General features: G+C 42.3%; 1 protein-coding gene across 3 annotated transcripts in view; it reads right to left on the bottom strand.

Annotated features, from left to right (window-relative positions):
- gabbr1b (gamma-aminobutyric acid (GABA) B receptor, 1b) overlaps nt 1–18,874 on the bottom strand; it is a 102,123-nt gene that overhangs the window by 43,842 nt on the left and 39,407 nt on the right. For 2 of the 3 annotated variants that reach the window (XM_019355690.2, XM_013266980.3), the window contains exons 6-9: nt 18,650–18,841; nt 11,618–11,863; nt 11,431–11,494; nt 1,475–1,552 (exon numbers count right to left, since the gene is read on the bottom strand). In XM_019355690.2, the coding sequence (XP_019211235.1) occupies nt 1,475–1,552; nt 11,431–11,494; nt 11,618–11,863; nt 18,650–18,841 (580 nt within the window). The remainder of the gene's footprint in view (nt 1–1,474; nt 1,553–11,430; nt 11,495–11,617; nt 11,864–18,649; nt 18,842–18,874) is intronic. The other variant, XM_019355691.2, reaches the window with a different exon arrangement.

Here is an 18,874-nt window from a genome sequence, read left to right on the forward strand (position 1 = left end):
TGCATCCCCCTTTGGTGTTAGTGCACCTAACTGGGCATGTGCTGTCACCTCCATTTCAGCTGTCAGTTTTAGTGGTACGCAGTGCTGTAGGTAATCTTTTTTGTTGTTATTGTTATTTTCCAATATGAAGGTATTCACCACTTATAAAAACAAATCTGTGACAAGTTTCAGATAAATGTTTGGTTTTATGTGTTACTAAATAAATTAAGTATGAGGCACATTTTGCAGCTAATTTGGTTAATTGGGTTCAGGTCAGTAACATGATTGGGTAATAAAAGAGTATCTTACAAAGGCAGTGTTTCAGAAGAAACAAAGATTAGCTAGGGTGCAAAAAACGTGTCTACAAATTGTGGAACAGTTTCAGAATAATGCTCCACAATGTAAAACTCTAAAGACTATCAATATGTTATCATCCACAGTAAATAATATTAAAATTCACCAATCTGGAGAATCCTCTTTGTGAAAGGGACAAGGCTGAAAATCAGTATTGGAGGCTCATGATCATCAGGCCCTCTGGTGGCACTGCACTAAAAGCAAGCATTGTGGGGAATTAGGGTGGTAAATATGATACATAAACCTCAATTATTAAATAATGTTTAACTCTATAAATCATTCTTTAAAATTCACAGTACTTCTTATATTTTGTATATATAAGAATTATATCTATATATATCTATATCTATATATATAGATATATATATCTATATATATATATATATATATATATATATATATATATATATATATATATATATATATATATATATATATATATATTATTTTGAAGTTACCCTCAACTTTTGAGCAGTAATCTGCCACTTCTTAAAGGACCTGTTATAGGCATTGAACAACCAAGCAAACATTACAAACAACTCAAGGTCAATATGTACCAACTACCCCCTCTCACTACTGCCCATTGCATCACTTATTTTATTTCCCACCTGACAGACTTGCAACATTCTCCACAGTTTTTCAGTGCATTAACCACTGTGAGATCTGCGTTTTGTTGGTGTTCGTGCAGGCAGAACGGAAATGGATGCAGTCTTAGATCCTCTGTGTGCTTATTAGAGAACACAGATCCACCCAGATTACTTGACTTTTAGCAGCTACCTTCTATTTAATGTATCACTGTCATGGACTTAAACTTGTTTTCATGCTTAATTAATAAATAGAATCTAACTGCCACTGCATAGCACTGGTCCATCACAGTGCTTAACTGGTGTTATCTAGGTGTGACTTAATTGGATATCTGGTGAGCTTTTAAAATTTAGCAAATTGTTGCTTTTCCCACATGCTAAACAAAACCTAAAAAAATGTATGCAAATTGACCACCAATCTTTGACCACAGAGAGTGAGATGGTAAAGAGGAGAGGGTAAAAACAGAGGGAGTAAAAAGGAATTTGGGGGAACAAGGGTGCAGGGTGGAGTACAAGACAGAAAAATAAAGGGGCAGAGGAAGATGAATGTTCCTCACCTATCCACTTGTCATTCCCATACCAGGACAGATTGCCTTTAGTGCTGTCATAGTATCCGATCTTTTTATAGCTTCCTCCTGTGAAAGACAAACAAAGAGAGAGAATGAGAGTGGAGGCTCACACTCTAATGCCTCTTAACATAATTAATGAAGATCCAGAAGTGTCTTCAACCTTACTAACAAGCCAAATATGTGTAGGGACATTTTTCCTCTAAATATTTCAGTACAACAGCAAAATTTACCAGAACTGAACTCAAATTAAATGCTTGGCATTTTGTGAAATGGGCTCCCTCACTTTCCTTTTGAAGGATGTAGGCAGCTTATCTTACAACAGGAGAAACATTGCATCTCATGACTTTAAAGTGAACCTTCTGGTTTAATTGGGAACTTCACAGTGCTGGATCCTGAAAACAGGATGGTCCGGTGTTGTTGACCCAGTTTGTCGTGCTTTTGGACTTTCAGGTACTGTTTATTATTAAATATCTTCTGTTTGTTTTTCTGTTTGCTTTTTATTTACATTTTCAACCTCATGCATTTGCTCAGACTTTCCAGTCTTAAGTTCTTAACTCCAGTTTGTATTAAAGTTTCGTTTTTGTTTCTCTCAGTGTCTGTGTTTGGTTCTCACCTCAGGTTTCATTTTCAGTCACTCGGCTATCTCATAATGTATTTACCTGTACCTTCTTTTCCCCCACTGTGATGTATTTCACTGACTGGTCCTCAGGGTGTTTATATATATATATATATGTACAACCGAGGGGATCACACTACCAGAAGGCAACATTGCAGACATAGAGGACAGCTACAAGAATCCCACAGACAAATGCGAACCATGAAGAGGCCACTAGGACAGCTGCAACCAGTAAGCACCTGCAGAGAGTCAGGCAGGTCCTGAGGAGTCAGCTGAATGGTAAGAAGTCGGTGGGACAATGTCTGTGATCTGTCTCAGTATGTTCCTGTGGATTTAGGTTTGCCTTGCTTTTTGGACTTTTTGTTTGACTGAATTTGTCAGCAGCCTGAATAAACAGGATCACCTTTGTTAAATCAAGTCTGCTTTTGGGAAATAAAATCACAACTTTCTACATGGCATCAAATCTAGCATTTTGTGACAAGAAGACTCTATGAACGACTGAAAATCTAGGTAAGTAAATAAGTTACAAGCTTCATGGGGACGTTTTGAGTTCATTTAAATAAATCTGCTTCAGTCTGTTAGTATAGATGGTGTCAGACTATATTATCCACATCCTGAATGCCACTGTGTACTTAATACAAAGCTGTGACACTGATATCCTTTTTTTGAATTAGATGAGATATAGACCCCTACGACAAGACCATTGAGGGAACAGTTCACCCTGCCCAGGATAGGGTTACCGGGGCCCTGCCCTGGAGCCCGAGGTGCCCGAGGGCGAGCGTCTGGTAGCCGGGCCTTAGTCCATGGGGCCCGACTGGTCAGAGCCCTAAACATGGGCCCATCTTCCTGCAGGCCCACCACCCGCAGGAGGCACCATAGGGGTCGGGTACAATGTGGAGGTCCTGGTGGACCAATCCCCGGCTACCAAGACTGGCAATCGGGACATGGAATGTCACCTCACTGGTGGGGAAGGAGCATGAGTTAGTGCGTGAGGTTGAGAGGTACCGGCTAGATATAGTCGGTCTCACCTCAACGCATGGCTTGGGCTCTGGAACCAGCCTCCTGAAGAGGGGCTGGACTCTGTCTCAGTCTGGAGTTGCCCCTGGTGAGAGGCGGCGGGCTGGGGTGCGTATCTTGGTATCCCCTTGGCTTGCTGCTGGTATGTTGGGGTTTCCCAGAGGACCAGAGGGTTTGTTCCCTACACCTTCGGATCAGGTAATGGGTCCTGACCGTCGTCTGTGCTTATGCGCCGAGTGGCGGTTCAGAGTACCCAGCCTTCTTGGAGTCCCTGGGTGGGGTACTGGAGGGTGCTCCTCCTGGGGACTCTGTTGTCCTACTGGGAGACTTCAGTGCTCACATGGGCAATGACAGCAAGACCTGGAGGAGCGTGATTGGGAGGAACGGCCTCCCGGATCTGAACCCGAGCGGTGTTTTGTTATTGGACTTCTGTGCAAATCACAGTTTGGCCATAACGGACACCATGTTCGAACATAAGAGTGTCCATAAGTGCACATGGTACCAGGACCCTCTAGGCCACAGGTCGATGATCAATATTGTAATCGTATCACCAGACCATATGTTTTGGATACTCGGGTAAAGAGAGGGGCTGAGCTGTCAACTGATCACCACCTGGTGGTGAGTTGGATCAGGTGGCGGGAGAGGATGCTGGACAGACGTGGCGTGCCCAAACGTAGAGTGAGGGTGTGCTGGGAACGCCTAGCGGAGGCCCCGATCCACGAGATCTTCACCTCACACCTCCGGCAGAGCTTCAACAGCATAAGAGATAGGATTTGAACCAAGATAAAGCTATGCCTTTAAGACCAACAACATGTTCAAGCCTTGAAATGAGAATGTTGTGGTCGACCGTGTCAAAGGCAGCAGTCAGATCTAGTAAAACTAAAACCACGGAATAGCCCGAGTCCACAGTTAAAAGAAGATCATTAAAAACCCTAAGTAACGCTGTCTCAGTGCTATGGCGAGGTTTAAAGCCAGACTGAAATTTTTCATTGATACCTCTTGATGCATGCTCAATCATCCAGGTAAGTAAATCTCCAAAAGTTGATTCTGTTCATCTGGACGTAGCGTTTTGGGGGAGAAACGTTTACTCATCCAAGTGACTTCTTCAGTCTCAGCTGACTGCATAACTTGCACATTGCATAATGACTGAAACCAGCCCAGTGAAGGAGTAATGGGCTGGGAGGTCAGTTCCTTAATCTTAATTATGCAAATTCTCATGACCATTGACCAAAACCCACTGATCAAAGACCACTGATCAATGGCCATGAGTACCACTCACAGAGAGTTGGGGAATGGCTGCAATCACAGCATTGTAAGATGGCGAAAGATGTACCCTTAGGCCCCCTCCTCGATTCAGAGATGGTCTTTCCCTTTTCACGTAAATAGCCTCCTTGACTCCGTGCTCAAACCAGCGTTCCTCCCTGTCCAGGATGTGTACATCGTCATCATTGAAAGAGTGTCCACTGGCCTGTAGGTGTAAATAGACTGCAGAGTCCTGGCCTGATGAGGTAGCTCTTCTGTGTTGTGCCATCCGCTTAACCAGAGGTTGTTTGGTTTCCCTGATGTATAAATCCTGGCAATCCTCCTGGCACTTAACAGCGTACACTATTTTACTCTGTTTGTGTCGGGGGACCCCATCCTTGGGGTGGGCTAATTTTTGGCGCAGTGTGTTTTTGGGTTTAAAAGAGACCCGGTGTTTAGAAAAAATGCGTCTCAACTGCTCCGATACTCCTGACACGTATGGGATCACTACAGGTTTTTGCTTAGGCAGCGGTTGTCCTTCTCTCCTGGATCGGCTGGAGCTTTCTTTTGGCACCTTCCCAGCTTTGACAAAAGTCCAGCTGGGATAACCACATTTACTCAGGGCCTTCTTGATGTGCTCTGGTTAAGCGGATGGCACAACACAGAAGAGCTACCTTGTCAGGCCAGGACTCTGCAGTCTATTTACACCTACAGGCCAGTGGACACTCTTTCAATGATGAAGATGTACACATCCTGGACAGGAAGGAACGCTGGTTTGAGCACGGAGTCAAGGAGGCTATTTACGTGAAAAGGGAAAGACCATCTCTGAATCGAGGAGGGGGCCTAAGGGTACGTCTTTCGCCATCTTACAATGCTGTGATTGCAGCCATTCCCCAACTCTCTGTGAATGGTACTCATGGCCATTGATCAGTGGGCTTTGATCAGTGGATTTTGGTCAGTGGCTGCTGATCAATGGTCATGAGAATTTGCATAATTAAGGTTAAGGAACTGACCTCCCAGCCCATTGTTCCTTCACTGGGCTGGTTTTAGTCATTATGCAAATGTACTGTTTATAAGATTGAGGAAACCTGCAGTCAGCTGAGACTGAAGAAGTCACTTGGATGAGTGACGAAACGTTTCTCCCACAAAATGCTACGTCCAGATGAACAGAATCAACTTTTGGAGGTTTCATTGATACTGTTAGTATCAAGGAAGGTCTGAAGTTGTTTTAGAACCGCTTTTTCCAGAATTTTGGATATAAGGGGGAGTTTGGAGATTGGTCTGTAGTTAGTTAAAGCACTAGGGTCAAGATTCTTCTTCTTTATAATGGGTTGCACGACAGCATGCTTAAATACTGGCAGTACACAACCTGATGACAGTGAAACATTCAGTAAAAATTGGAGGGACCAATAGTGGGCAAAGCCTCCTTAAGAAAACGAGAGGGAAGGATATCATGGGGGGAATTAGAGATTTTGAGATGATCAGTTATAGCTGTTAAATCAGAATAAGACAGTGGCTTGAACTGTTGAAAGACAGTCAAGCATTCAGGGACTGGAACAGGGTCAGAAACTAACAATGACTGAGATGAGAGAGATGCCCTCAGAACTGAAATTTTGTCAGTGAAATAGTTAAAAAAATTATCACAAAGTACAGGGGAGGCATCCCTATAAATGAAGGGGCAAGGGTTTATCAAGGAAATAAAAATACTAAAAAGGGCTCGGGGATTGGCAGTTAGACCTGATAATACCAGAGAAGAAGGCAGATTTAGCAGCTTTAACAGACATTTGATACCTAGAAAGACATTTACGAAGCATGTCCAGAGACATGGAGTTTATCTTTTTTCCATTTTCGCTCAGCGCGCCGACATTCATTCAAGGGCGCGGGTAGTGTCATTAAGCCAGGGTTGGCGTAACAATTTGGCACTTTTTGTCCTCAGAGGTGCCACCAAATTAAGAATGTCGGCGGATGTAGTATTAGAAAGGTTGGCAAGTTCCTCTGCTGATAAATCTGCAATACCATTAACATCAGAAAGAGGAGAATCAAGAAAAGCAGCAGTGAAATGAGCAATTGACTGAGAGCACATTGAGCGCATTTGGCGTAGAGAACCATCACTATACAAATCAACATTGTTAATAACAGTGTTAACAAAATCGGAACATGGTCCAAAATGCCAAGGTTCTTAATGTCCATGATGCAGATATCCAAACCATGGGACAGTACCAAGTCGAGTGTGTGACCTTTTGTGTGAGTTGGATCACTTACCCACTGGGTGAGATTAAACGAATTAATAAGAGCAAGGAAGTCCTTGACTAGTGAGCTGTCCTCGCAACAAACATGAATGTTAAAATCGCCAACAATTAAAATATGATCATAGCATAAGAAAACACTCCCCAGTAAGTCAGCAAATTCAGAAATAAAATCCTTAACAAATTTCGGGGGGCGATACACCACAGCGCGAAGAAATGAAGGGACGCAGTTCAGTTCCAATAACTGCACCTCGAAGCTGGGGTACAGAACAGATGACAGCTGCCAACATCGAAATTTGTTTTTAAAAACTCTGAAGCTCCTCCACCTCTGCCAGTGGTCCGGGGTGAGCTCAGAAAAGTGAAATCGGGTGTGAGCAGTTCTGAGAATGAAAAGAACTCACCAGGGCAAAGCCAAGTTTCAGTCAAAAATAAGAAGTCAAGTCCGGATGAGAGAATAAAATCATTTAAGACAAAAGTCTTATTAGCCAGTGACCTTGTGTTTAAGGCCATATGGAGAGTGGTCGCGCTGTTTCTGGTGCTGGTTGGAGAGCGTTGCAGCAGACGAAGGTCGCCGTGATTCACACCACCCCTGGGGGAGCGCATCCAGCAGAGAACGGGTGAAAGATCAGCCGGCGGCTCCGGGCACGTCTGAAGTTCAACAGGGCGAATCCAACGATGACAAAACAGTCTGATGTTAGTGGAGTCCCGAAGAGCAGAGAATGAAGGTAGGACGTCCAAAGGTATGGGATGATTTGTCACAACATGTGAGTTAAAGTAAGCCTTAAGGCGAACACGGATACCACCCCGTTTACCCCATCTGCGTGAGCGTTTCCTTAATGGGGGGGTAGGTGATAGGTGGCGTAGGTGATCAGGATAATCCAACGAGGAAGGAGGAGGATTCTCATATTTCCATTTCAAATCGAGTGTCTGATGACCCAACGGCCGGAGATTCAAAAGAGTATGACGATCGTAGACCAGGGCAGTACCCCTGGACTTGCAGACCGGGGTGGTGGTCCCCATCTGCTTAGGCAGCGGTTGTCCTTCTCTCCTGGGGTGGCTGTAGCTCAGGTGGTAGAGCAGGTCATCTACTGATCGGAAGGTTGGTGGTTTGATTCCTGGCTTCCCCTAGTCTGCATGCCAAATATCCTTGGGCAAGATACTAACTCCAAATTGCTCTCCGATGCATCCATCGGAGTATGAATGTGTGTGAATGTCAATTAGAAAGCACTTAGGAAAAATGTGCTTGTGCGAATGGGTGTGAATGGGTGAATGCACAAGTTGTGTAAAGCGCTTTGAGTGCTCAGAAGAGTAGAAAAGCGCTATATAAGAACCAGTCCATTTACCATTTACCATCTTTAAGAAAGGGGACCGGAGGGTGTGTTCCAACTACAGGGGAATCACACTCCTCAGCCTCCCTGGGAAAGTCTATGCCAGGGTGCTGGAGAGGAGAGTCCGTCAGTTAGTCGAACCTCAGATCCGAGAGGAACAATACGCTTTTCGTCCTGGTCGTGGAACACTGGATCAGCTCTTTATCCTCTCAAGGATACTTGAGGGTGCATGGGAGTTTGCCCAACCAGTCTACATGTGTTTTATGGACTTGGAGAAGGCATTCGTCCCGTGTCCCTCGGGGGGTCCTGTAGGGGGTGCTCCGGGAGTATGGGGTGCCTGGCCCATTGCTATAGGCCATTCTGTCCTTATACAACCATTGCAAGAGCTTGGTCCGCATACCCGGCAATAAGTCGGACTCGTTCCTGGTGGGTGATGGGCTCCGCCAGGGCTGCCCTTTGTCACCGATTCCGTTCATAATTTTTATGGACAGAATTTCTAGGCATACCCAAGTGGCGGAAGGCTTTCACTTGGGTGGTCTCAGGATCTCATCTCTGCTTTTTGCAGATGATGTGGTTCTGTTGACTTCTTCGGGTGATGGCCTCCAGCTCGCCTTGGAACGGTTCGCAGCCAAGTGTGAAGCGGTGGGAATGAGAATCAGTACCTCCACATCTGAGGCCATGGTCCTCAGCTGGAAAAGGGTGGAGTGCCCACTCCGGGATGGGGATGAGTCCCTGCCCCAAGTGGAGGAGTTTAAGTATTTCAGGGTCTTGTTCATGAGTGACGGGAGAAAGGAGCGGGAAATCGACAGACGGATTGGTGCAGCGGCCGCAGCAATGTGGACGCTGTACCGGTCTGTGGTGGTGAAGAGAGAGCTGAGTGTAAAAGGGAAGCTCTCAATTTACCTGTCGATCTACGTCCCTACCCTCACTTATGGTCATGAGCTGTGGGTAGTGACCGAAAGAACAAGATCGCAGATACAAGCGGCGGAAATGGGCTTCCTCCGAAGGGTGGCTGGCGTGTCCCTTAGAGATAGGGTGAGAAGTTTGGCCATTCGGGAGGGGCTCAGAGTAGAGCCGCCAATCCTCCACATCGAAAGGAGCCAGTTGAGGTGGTTCGGGCATCTGACAAGCATGCCTCCTGGGAGCCTCCTGGGTGAGGTTTTCTGGGCATGTCCCAGCGGGAGGAGACCCCGGGGCAGACCCAGGACACACTGGAGAGATTATATCTCTCGGCTGGCCTGGGCGTTCCCAGGCCTGGGCTTCTCTGCTTGGCCTGCTGCTCCCGCGACCCGGCCCCGGATAAGTGGAAGAAAATGGATGGATGGATGGATGGATGGATGGATGGATGGATGGATGGATGAAAAAAATAATTTTTTACTATTGTATTTCAACATGTCCCATTCCATACATATTTCATCTTCAGCAAATTTTTGATCTTCCAGAAAATCTTCCACTCCAAGAGACAATGCAATTCATGTAATATTTTATTAATGAAATCCAGACAGTGGGATACCAACAGAACCTTTTTTTAATGGAAATAAAATCTACCCATGTGAGAAACCCAGGGTTTACTGTAATAACACTTTTAAATCCAGATGAATGAATAAACGAGCTATCACCCACTGGACTGCAATCACATAACCATTATACATAATTCTTAATGTCAATTAGCAGGGTTCCGCACAGTAATATGCTCTACAGCAGTACTGCTCATTGCATGGCTCACAGGCCTCATGACAGTCCACAGCTATGTTGGCATTACATCTTTTAGTCAGTGAACAACAGTTTATTCACTCAAGATAGTTTAAACATCTAAAGCATACTGCTTTTTAAAAAAAATTTCTTCTCTTCCCACTGTAGTTGCGCACCATGATAAAATTACTCATTTGGTAAGTAAGTCAGAAACAGTCAGTTACATGCTATAATATACTCACCCATCAAATTATTAGATAAACCTCATTTGATTCCCACCAGAACAGCCTTAAATTTTCATGGCACAGAATGAACAAGGTGTGGGAAAGATTGTGTCCTGAAAGATTTTGATCCATGTCGACATGAGATCATCATCACACAGTTGCAGCAGATTTGCAGACTACATCCACGATGATATAGTCTGCACCCCAAAGGTGGTCTATTGGATTATTATCTGGTGACTGCGGGGGCAATTTGAGTACAGTGAACTCATTTTCACGTTTAAGAATTCAGTTTGAGATTATTTGGCTGTTGTCACATGATGTGTTTCCTGGCGGATGCGATCAGCAGAAACACTGTACACTGTAATAAATAAATGGCAATGGTTAGCAACGTTACTTAGGCAGACTGTGGTGTTTAAATGATGCTGAAGTGATACTAAGGAGCCCAAAGCGTGCCAGGAGAATATTTATCCTAAAACATTACACCACAGCCATAGTCTGAACCAATGATATGGATCCTTATGGAGCTCGTTTACATCAAAATCTGATGTTACCATCTGACTGTTGCAGCAAAAATCAAGACTCAGTAGACCAAGCGATAATTTTCCAATCCTCAGCAATTTTTGTAAGCCTATGCGGAATGCTAGCCTCAATTTCATGTTCTTAACTGACATGAGTGGCATCTTCTCTGGTTTTCTGCTGCTGTAGTCCATCTGCATCAAATCACCAAACTATCATGCATTGGATATATTTTTTCAGACCATTCTTTGTAAACCCTAGAGATGGTTGTGTGGGGTTATTGTAATCACATTACAGTTAAAATTATATTATTTTCCTCGCAAAGGTTATTTGTTTATCTGTATAACAGATCAGGTAGAGGAGTAACACAAAAATAATGTAACGTGACAAATTACTTTCTTTGACAGAAAATTAAGTAACATGCGGCATTACTTATAGAAAAAGTAGTGTAACAAAAGTACTGTGTAATACATCACTTTTTTGTTTGTTAGTTTGTTTGTTTTGAGTAACAAATGCTCAGCATCAGCCATGGCACATTTAATGAAGACTTTCCCATTATAAGGCTTGAGATGAACTTCAGTGTGAATATATGCTTGTATTTTTTTCTAGATAAAACATCATCCCTTTCCATTCTATTTATGTAGCACTACCTATTATGCAGACTTTACAATAATAGATGCAAAATCTAGATAGATATCTGTGTGCCAGCATACTTTCTTATTTACATTTACAAAATTATGGATAAGCCTTTATGTCAGCTCTATGGAATCTTGGGTAATGGACAGTGTCAAATCTGAAATATTCAGTGCCCTGATTTATTTAGATGGTTTTTTATTTGTTAGAGTGACAAAACGTTTCTTCCACTGAAAATGTCCAGATGAACAGAATCAACCTTTTGGGATTTACTTACCTGTATGATTGAGCATGCATCAAGACATTGCATACATGAATATTTTTACATGATATACATATAATTGTTAAAGGACAAAATCACTGCACACTGTATCTAATAAGCTATTAAAATAAATTCTATTTGAAAGTAGACATGTTTGCTGCAGCATACCTTGAAGCTGTTCAATTAAAGTCCAGGCCATTCGAGATCCTTGAGCATCAAATACAACATGACCCTGAAAGAAGCAGAAAAATGCTAAGGATGCAATATCTGCACGCACCCTTCACACAGTACCCATGTGTCTTTCTCTTTGCACCTTTTTTTCTCTCATTCCAGCACCAGTAAGTGTTGCACTTACAGACACTCCTTCAAAAGAGCTGGTGTTCATTGCTCGGTAGATCTCAGCAGTGATATCTCGGTTGTTATAGTTAAAATCTTCAAGATGATGACCCTTGGCCCTAAGGGGCCCAACGGTTTTGTTGAGGGCCAGCGCTAGAGCCCACACAGCGTCATAGGCCAGCGGAGCCTCTTGGAAACCACCTGTTTCTTCTGGATTTTTACCCCCAAGTTTGGACATGAGCTGAGCAAGAAACTCTTGAGAGGTCTGGATAAGGGAGACCATGACAGAGCAATAGTTAGACAGGACACACTGATTATAAGGTAAAACCCCAACAAATTGGAAAGAGAACCCCAGTAACTACATCATTTCTCTTGCTTTGCATGGTCTTTTGTATGTGTGTGTGTGTATGTGTGTGTGTGTGAGTGAGAGAGAAAAGGAGGGAGAGAGAAAGCATATTGTGACCCTGAAGCATTTTACTTGAGGCATAACTTAAGTTGTTAGATTCTTATATCCAGTTATACCACAGAAAACATTTTCCTTTGTGTACAATGCTCATTGTTCATGATGTGCACATGTAAAACCTCACCTTAATTCTGTTTGTCATGTTTTTCATGTCTGCCTAGCCCTAATTGCAAGTAACTAGGGCTACGCAAAATAGCTAAAAAAACCCCTCATCCTGCAGATTTTAAAAATCATTGCTACACTGTATATGATGAAAGCTTTAACTATGTTAAATTATAAGAATTTTAGTTATTAGGCAAAAAATTAATTAATAATTCGTTAACAATAATCATTAATAATTTATTAATTAATTAATGACGATTCTAAAAATATGTGCACTGTGTGAAGGTATGGGGGAGTATAGGGTTAAATTCCAACAAAACAATGTTATGTTTCTCATAACAAAAAAGGGAGTATAAAATACTTAACAATATGGTCACATGCTCAGACGTTTTCACTGAGCATATGTACTAAAATTGCAGTTCTGCTCTTCCACTGATGTGTAACAAAAGTTGTTTAAACTGCAAGTTATTGTCATTTCAGTAGTAAACCTCCACAAGTCTTCATTAAAATTGCTTAAAAAAGGCTTGGCAGACATTCGTTTGATGCTGTACAACTTTTGTTTCAAACAACACTCTGACTTTTCAACAGTGACCATTAGTGTCTACTTAACAGTTTTAATGGTACATGTAAAAAGATTCAGAATAATCTGTGACTGTTTAATCACTTAAAGTTTAATACAAAAACAAGTTTAGGCAAAAACAAGCCTGTTTTCCATAAGTGACATTATTTCTAAGTAGTGACAAGGTGTGGCCTACTTGTGTGTTTTAAAGTGCTCAGGGAATTCAACAAACACTAACTGTTGAAATTCTTTCAGTCTTCTTGTCATTACTGCTTGTGATGATATAGCCATGGATCCAGGGATCACACAAATGACTGACCGGATTGCGAAATGTCCATCCTCTACACTTTTATGTATCTCACATCCTTTTGCCTTGCCTTTGCTTTACTGCATGCTTTCTTTTTTCTTTTTTTACCTGTCTTGTCTTGTAGTGATAAAAATTATTGTCTGAAGGCCAAGAAAAACTGCAGAAAATACTTATTTTCCCAAGTGGACCATTACGGCTTTTGCTATATTGATTTTCATAGTTTATTTGATGTTTATCATTTTTATTTTTTATTTCAAGTTATTAAAATCAGAACGGACAGGACCGGGACATGGCACAGAAAAATAAGAAGGAAAGAGAAGTTGGGAAGAGAGTTAACAGAGTACAATCTGTATAGTTTCATATTTCATATTTCTGTATAGTTTCTTATATTTTTAACCATATTTATAGCCTGTACATAGCTTGTACATACTTATAGTTATAGTATATTCATAACATACCTTCATACCGTGTACACTGTAACATACCTATAATAGATCCATATTTTGTAATATATCCATATTATTGCTTAATGGATGGATGCAAAATGCATTTTGTTGACTTGTACTTGTGACATGTGCAATGACAATAAAGTTGAATTCTATTCTACTCTATTCTATTCTAACAGAAGGGGACGTCAGGTGTTCACCGGGCACGCGGTTGGTCGTGGCCATCTTTCTGATGTAGCCATGAATGTTCGTTGTCTCATTCTGGCCTGTTATACTGACCCTCACCAGTCCCCAGCCTCCTTCCTTCCCCTTATTGTACAGTCTCAGGGTGCTGTACTTCGGGTGAAACCCTCCATGCATGGTCAGGAGCTTCCTCGTCTTGTTATCAGTCACTTGTATCTCCTCCTTTGGCCAGCTTATTATCCCATCAGTGTACCTGTTCACGGTCAGGGTGTAGGTCTTGATAGCCCCGATCTTGTTCTTACAGTTCAGCTGACTTCTCAGGACTTGCCTTACTTTCTGCAGGTACTTGGTGATTGCAGCTTTCCTAGGGACCTCCTTGCATTTCCCCTTTGCCTGTGGGACTCCCAGGTACTTGTAGCAGTCCTCGATGTCTGCAATGTTGTCTTTGACAACGGCACATCCCCATTGAGTTCCTGATGAAGGCTCTTAGGTCCTGTTGATCTTGTAAAATTCAAGACATTCCAGGATCCATGTGTGGGACATCGAGTCTTAGGCCTCCTTGTAATCAATCCAGGCATTGCACAGGTTGGTCTACCAGTAGCTGGTGTTTCGCTCCTCGCCAATTTCGCCAATTTCTTTTTGTGCCCGCTCATGTATAGGAATGGGTATCGAAACCCGGTTCTTGTTGAGAACCGGTTCCCACTGTTTCAATTCCTTGGAATTGTTTGCCATTTTTGCAAACGATTCCCTTATCGATTCCAGTCGCCCCGAATGACGTCACCACGTTGCGGAGCGTCATTTACCTGGCAGGGCGCCTAAGTGTCTCAAATGCTCAAAAGTTTGGTTATACTTTACGAGAACGGATGACAACAGGGCAACTTGAAATACTTGCAAAGTAGATATTTCATTTAAGGGAGGAAACACTACGAATATGCAAAAGCATTTGCTCACAAAACACGCGATAACCTTAAATGAATGTCGTGTTTTTAATTCCGCTCCGGACTTGTGAATCTCAACCCAGCAGCAGCGGTAATGTTTGCACGTCCTCTCCCGTTAATGCGGCAGGTAAATAATCAACTAACAGTGCATATTATGTTAGCGCGATCTGCCTTATTAGAAAACCTGCCATTACTGTGCTTTGCATTTAGGTGACCATGATGAGAGAGACAGACAGAGTCTGGCTGGCTCAGATGCTGGCAGTTCTCGCTGCAGTCTACTGGTAGCATCTCCTTTCAGGCCAGGATAGACTAAGTTTGTGGTCAAAGGCTTGCACCCATTTGCCACAGGAGATGCCCCTGATTTTCGGTAAGTGAATGTGTTTAATTGTAGGCAGGGACATTACTGGATATTCTTGTGTAATTGCTACAGAATAATTTATGTTATACTTTGTTATTGCTATAGAAGAATATTTATTTTATTATTTTACATTTACAGTTTTTTTTCCTGGGGACCCTGTGACACCCCATTGAAGAGCTGTAGGCTGTGGATCTCTTAAGATCTCACTGTTGGGTTTGTAAGGCCATGTTACTCCTAAATTTCTATCTTGTTCAAAGGTAAGATATAAAACAAAGTTCTAAGCTAATCGACCTTAGTGTTCTCCTTTTTTAAAAATAAGAATCGATAAGAGAATCGATAAAGAATCGAATCGTTAAACAGAATCGAAAATGGAATCGGAATCGTGAAAATCTTATCAATACCCATCCCTACTCATGTATTGAGCCATGTGCTTAATCATCTTAGCCACTATGATGGCTCCATGTGGTACTCAGGCAGGTTACTGGCTAGTAGTTGGATGGGACCAGTCCCTTCTGGGGGTCCTTGGGGATCAGGCCGAAAAGTTCCGACTGTCCAGCCATTCTAGATGTGTCTCTCATCAACTAGCAGCTGGTTAATTTGTACTGCCAGATGCTCATGGAATGCAGTCAGCTTCTTCAGCCAGTAGGCGTGAATCATGTCAGGACCTGGTGCTGTCCAACTCTCCATACTAGTTGTATAAAGCGCTTTGAGTGCTCAGATAGAGTAGAAAAGCGCTATATAAAAACGACTCCATTTACTATACTAGGGACTCTTTCTAGGATGTCACTGTGATGGTTACTGGACTCTGTTCAGGGTGGTTGCTGTGGTCCAATAGCCACCGAGCATTGCTATTATGGTTGCGTCCTTCTCACATATCCTCTTCCACTATTACTCAGTCTCTAGCCTTGGTGGTGTTGTTCTCATATTGTTCCCCTGTCACTGAGAGTACACCTTGGACGGGTCTGTGGCGAACAGCTGATTTATTCTCCTGCCTTCTATTTCTCTAGTATATCGCTTTAAGCGATGATGATAATATATCCCCCCTGACCTGTCATCCTGGCTCCCCCTTGCTGTAGCATTTGTATGTGTTGTACCTCGTCAATCTCTAGCCATGAAAGCAATTCCTTCTTCCAAATGTTGGAACACTGAGCTACTAGTTGTTTTGCCATCAATCTGCATGCTTGGTATCGAAGATTCCATACGTAGAGAGGTTGTCTATACTTACTAAAGTCAGCATTACAATGTTGTGAAAGAAATAAAGAAACACTGTGAAACTCACTGAGTGTGTGAACTACTGAGACATTTCCACTCTGTACTGATCTTCATGTGAAAATGCGAGTAACACCCTGAAATACTGCAAAACTGATCAACTAAATTTACTTGGCTGCTTGTAAAATAAGGCATATCCTTGCATATATCATGTACTGGAATCTAAATCAATCTCAGTTCAGCTCTGCTTCTTAAACATAACAGTATTATTAAGGAGCAGGAATAAGTGGGGCTTGGCTCTAAACGTGCAGTGTGAGGACTGAATGAAGAGTTACAGGACAGAGCCAATGTTTTGGCAAAGCACTGAGCTCTGAAGAACCCACCATTGCTAATTATGTTCTCATAACATCTTCCCCCTCCAAATAAATGGATGCTCAGAAGCAACAATCACAGCCATATGAAGCAAAATAAGACATTCCTGTTTTTATTGCATTAAATTTAGTGCAAAAAACAGTAAACTGTTTGAGCAAAAGCTTAGCAAATCACATTTGGGTGTTTCATTTAAATATTCTCCTCTGATAATTGTGTGCTCTTAAAAGGAACCTTTTAAAAATACATATACAATAAAGTGCAGCTTCAAAATTATGCTGGCAACTCCTTTTAGTCACAAAATTGAAACTGAACCTCTTTAGTAAATCCCAACAGCATCTTTTAACCCTCTGGGGTCCAGGGTATAATTGGCTGCTTTTTTGACTACTTTTGATTTTACTTCTATACTTCACCTTTAAAAACCGTTTACCTTGCCTTGTTTGGTATCATTCTTTTCAGCACAACCTCACATGTCTGAATTTACAGTTAGTTTTCATTTTGACATACTGACATACATAAAATCTGACAAAAAACATAAAATCCAAGTAGAAACAAATTTATATTTTACTGTAAAAACCACAAACATGTTTAACAAATCATTTTCATAACTTGAAATGCAAATATAAATGGTAAGTTTTAAAAACCTATACACAAGTGTTTCAAACAAAAAAGTTATTTACAACTATTTGCCTAAAAATGCAGCCAATGCCTCAGGCAGTTTTTATACTTCTATTTACAAAATGATCAGGTGTCACAAAAAGATTTCACACATATCATTTGTGCCACTTCAGAAAACAGTTCCTGTCCACCACAAGACACAGGGGCAGGGTGTTTCACTCCTTCTGTTGTCCTCCTGGAGACAGCGTTTACATTTTAATCTGCTTTCAGTGGCTTTCTGGACAGCATCTGTGTCTGTGAGAATGGGAACAGGAATGTGTTCAGCTCTCCTGCTGTTGGGAACACCTGTTTTGTCCATGCCACAAAACTGACATACCAGCTCACCATGAAATCTTTGTGTGTACCTGCTTGGCATTGCACATTTCATGATGCAAGGTAATAATAAAAAAATATTGATGTATACTTTATTGATCCCCGTGGGGAAATTCCTCTCTGCATTAAACCCATTCACTCAGTGAAGCAGTGGGAAGGCACCAATCTAGCGCCCGGGGAGCAGTGTGTAAGGACGGTACCTTGCACAGGGGTACTTCAAAGTAGCCGTTCAGTGGATTTTAACCCCCGACCTTCCGATCATGGGCACACCACTCTACCTACTGAGCTATCCCTGCCCCAAGATGAATGAATTTGTTGTCACAATGTCCATAAAATGCAGCAACATGGTTCTGTACCAGCGGGCAGCTGTTCTGTGAGTGGAATAGTACTGAATGAGCTGGTCGGACAGGTCAGCCCCACCTATATTTTTATTGTATGCCATGATTGGTGTGGGACAGGTGAGCTCTCTCATAGCCTAGTGTCCATTTCCAACCATTACCTTTCTCTTCACCGTCTCTCCTGAAAATGCAGGATAGATGGTGGAGCACACAGACACCTCCCGTGTGCCCATCCACATCACAAAAACAAGTGGGCCTCCTCTGATCCATCTCACAGATCCCCTTTGACATTTTTTGTTCAGAGCATTTGCCCTTCGTCTGGGGCATCCTTTTCTATTTTCCGTGTAGGTGCTACATACACCAACCTCATGCTTGTCAGGTCCAGGAACAGTCTGGTACTTGCCCATGTAAACAGTGCCAAGACAGGAATGAATAAGGTTTATCACCACATCATAGGCCAGCCCATGCTCACTTGCAGTTAGAGTCCTGCCAGTGTATATGGTAAATATGATGGTGTAGCCACTTCTTGATTTAACCAGTCTAGAAAGTCCTAAAAAACAGCTGCCAATGCACAACAGGTTGCATTGGCATGGCACTGGTCTAACTGTCTGGAAGCTGATGGTTCTGTATGACTGACATGTAGTGTGTAAAATCTTTATTGAGGCTGTAAAGCTTTGAAATAAATTCATTTAGCCTGTTTTTTTCAGCTTTTTAAAATGTTAGATTTTTTTGCAACAATTCTTCTGAGCATCGCTGATAAGTTGTGTCATAAGATAATGCATGTCTTACCAGGTTAGAAGCTCCTCGTACTGTTTCTGGGTTAAGCATGACAATTTCAGTAGTTACATGACCCTCCACAGCCTCTGTCATCTGCTCCACAGTACAGTTGATGGATGGGTCTTTGATCTTAAACCAGTTGTCTGCATACCAGCCAATGAGGAACCAAACATACTTTTTCCCATATAACTTCTCCTTGTAAACCTGCAAAAAGATGATGGAAGAATGTGTGAAGTT

Source organism: Oreochromis niloticus, linkage group LG22 (assembly GCF_001858045.2).
Source record: "Oreochromis niloticus isolate F11D_XX linkage group LG22, O_niloticus_UMD_NMBU, whole genome shotgun sequence".
NCBI lineage: Eukaryota > Metazoa > Chordata > Actinopteri > Cichliformes > Cichlidae > Oreochromis > Oreochromis niloticus.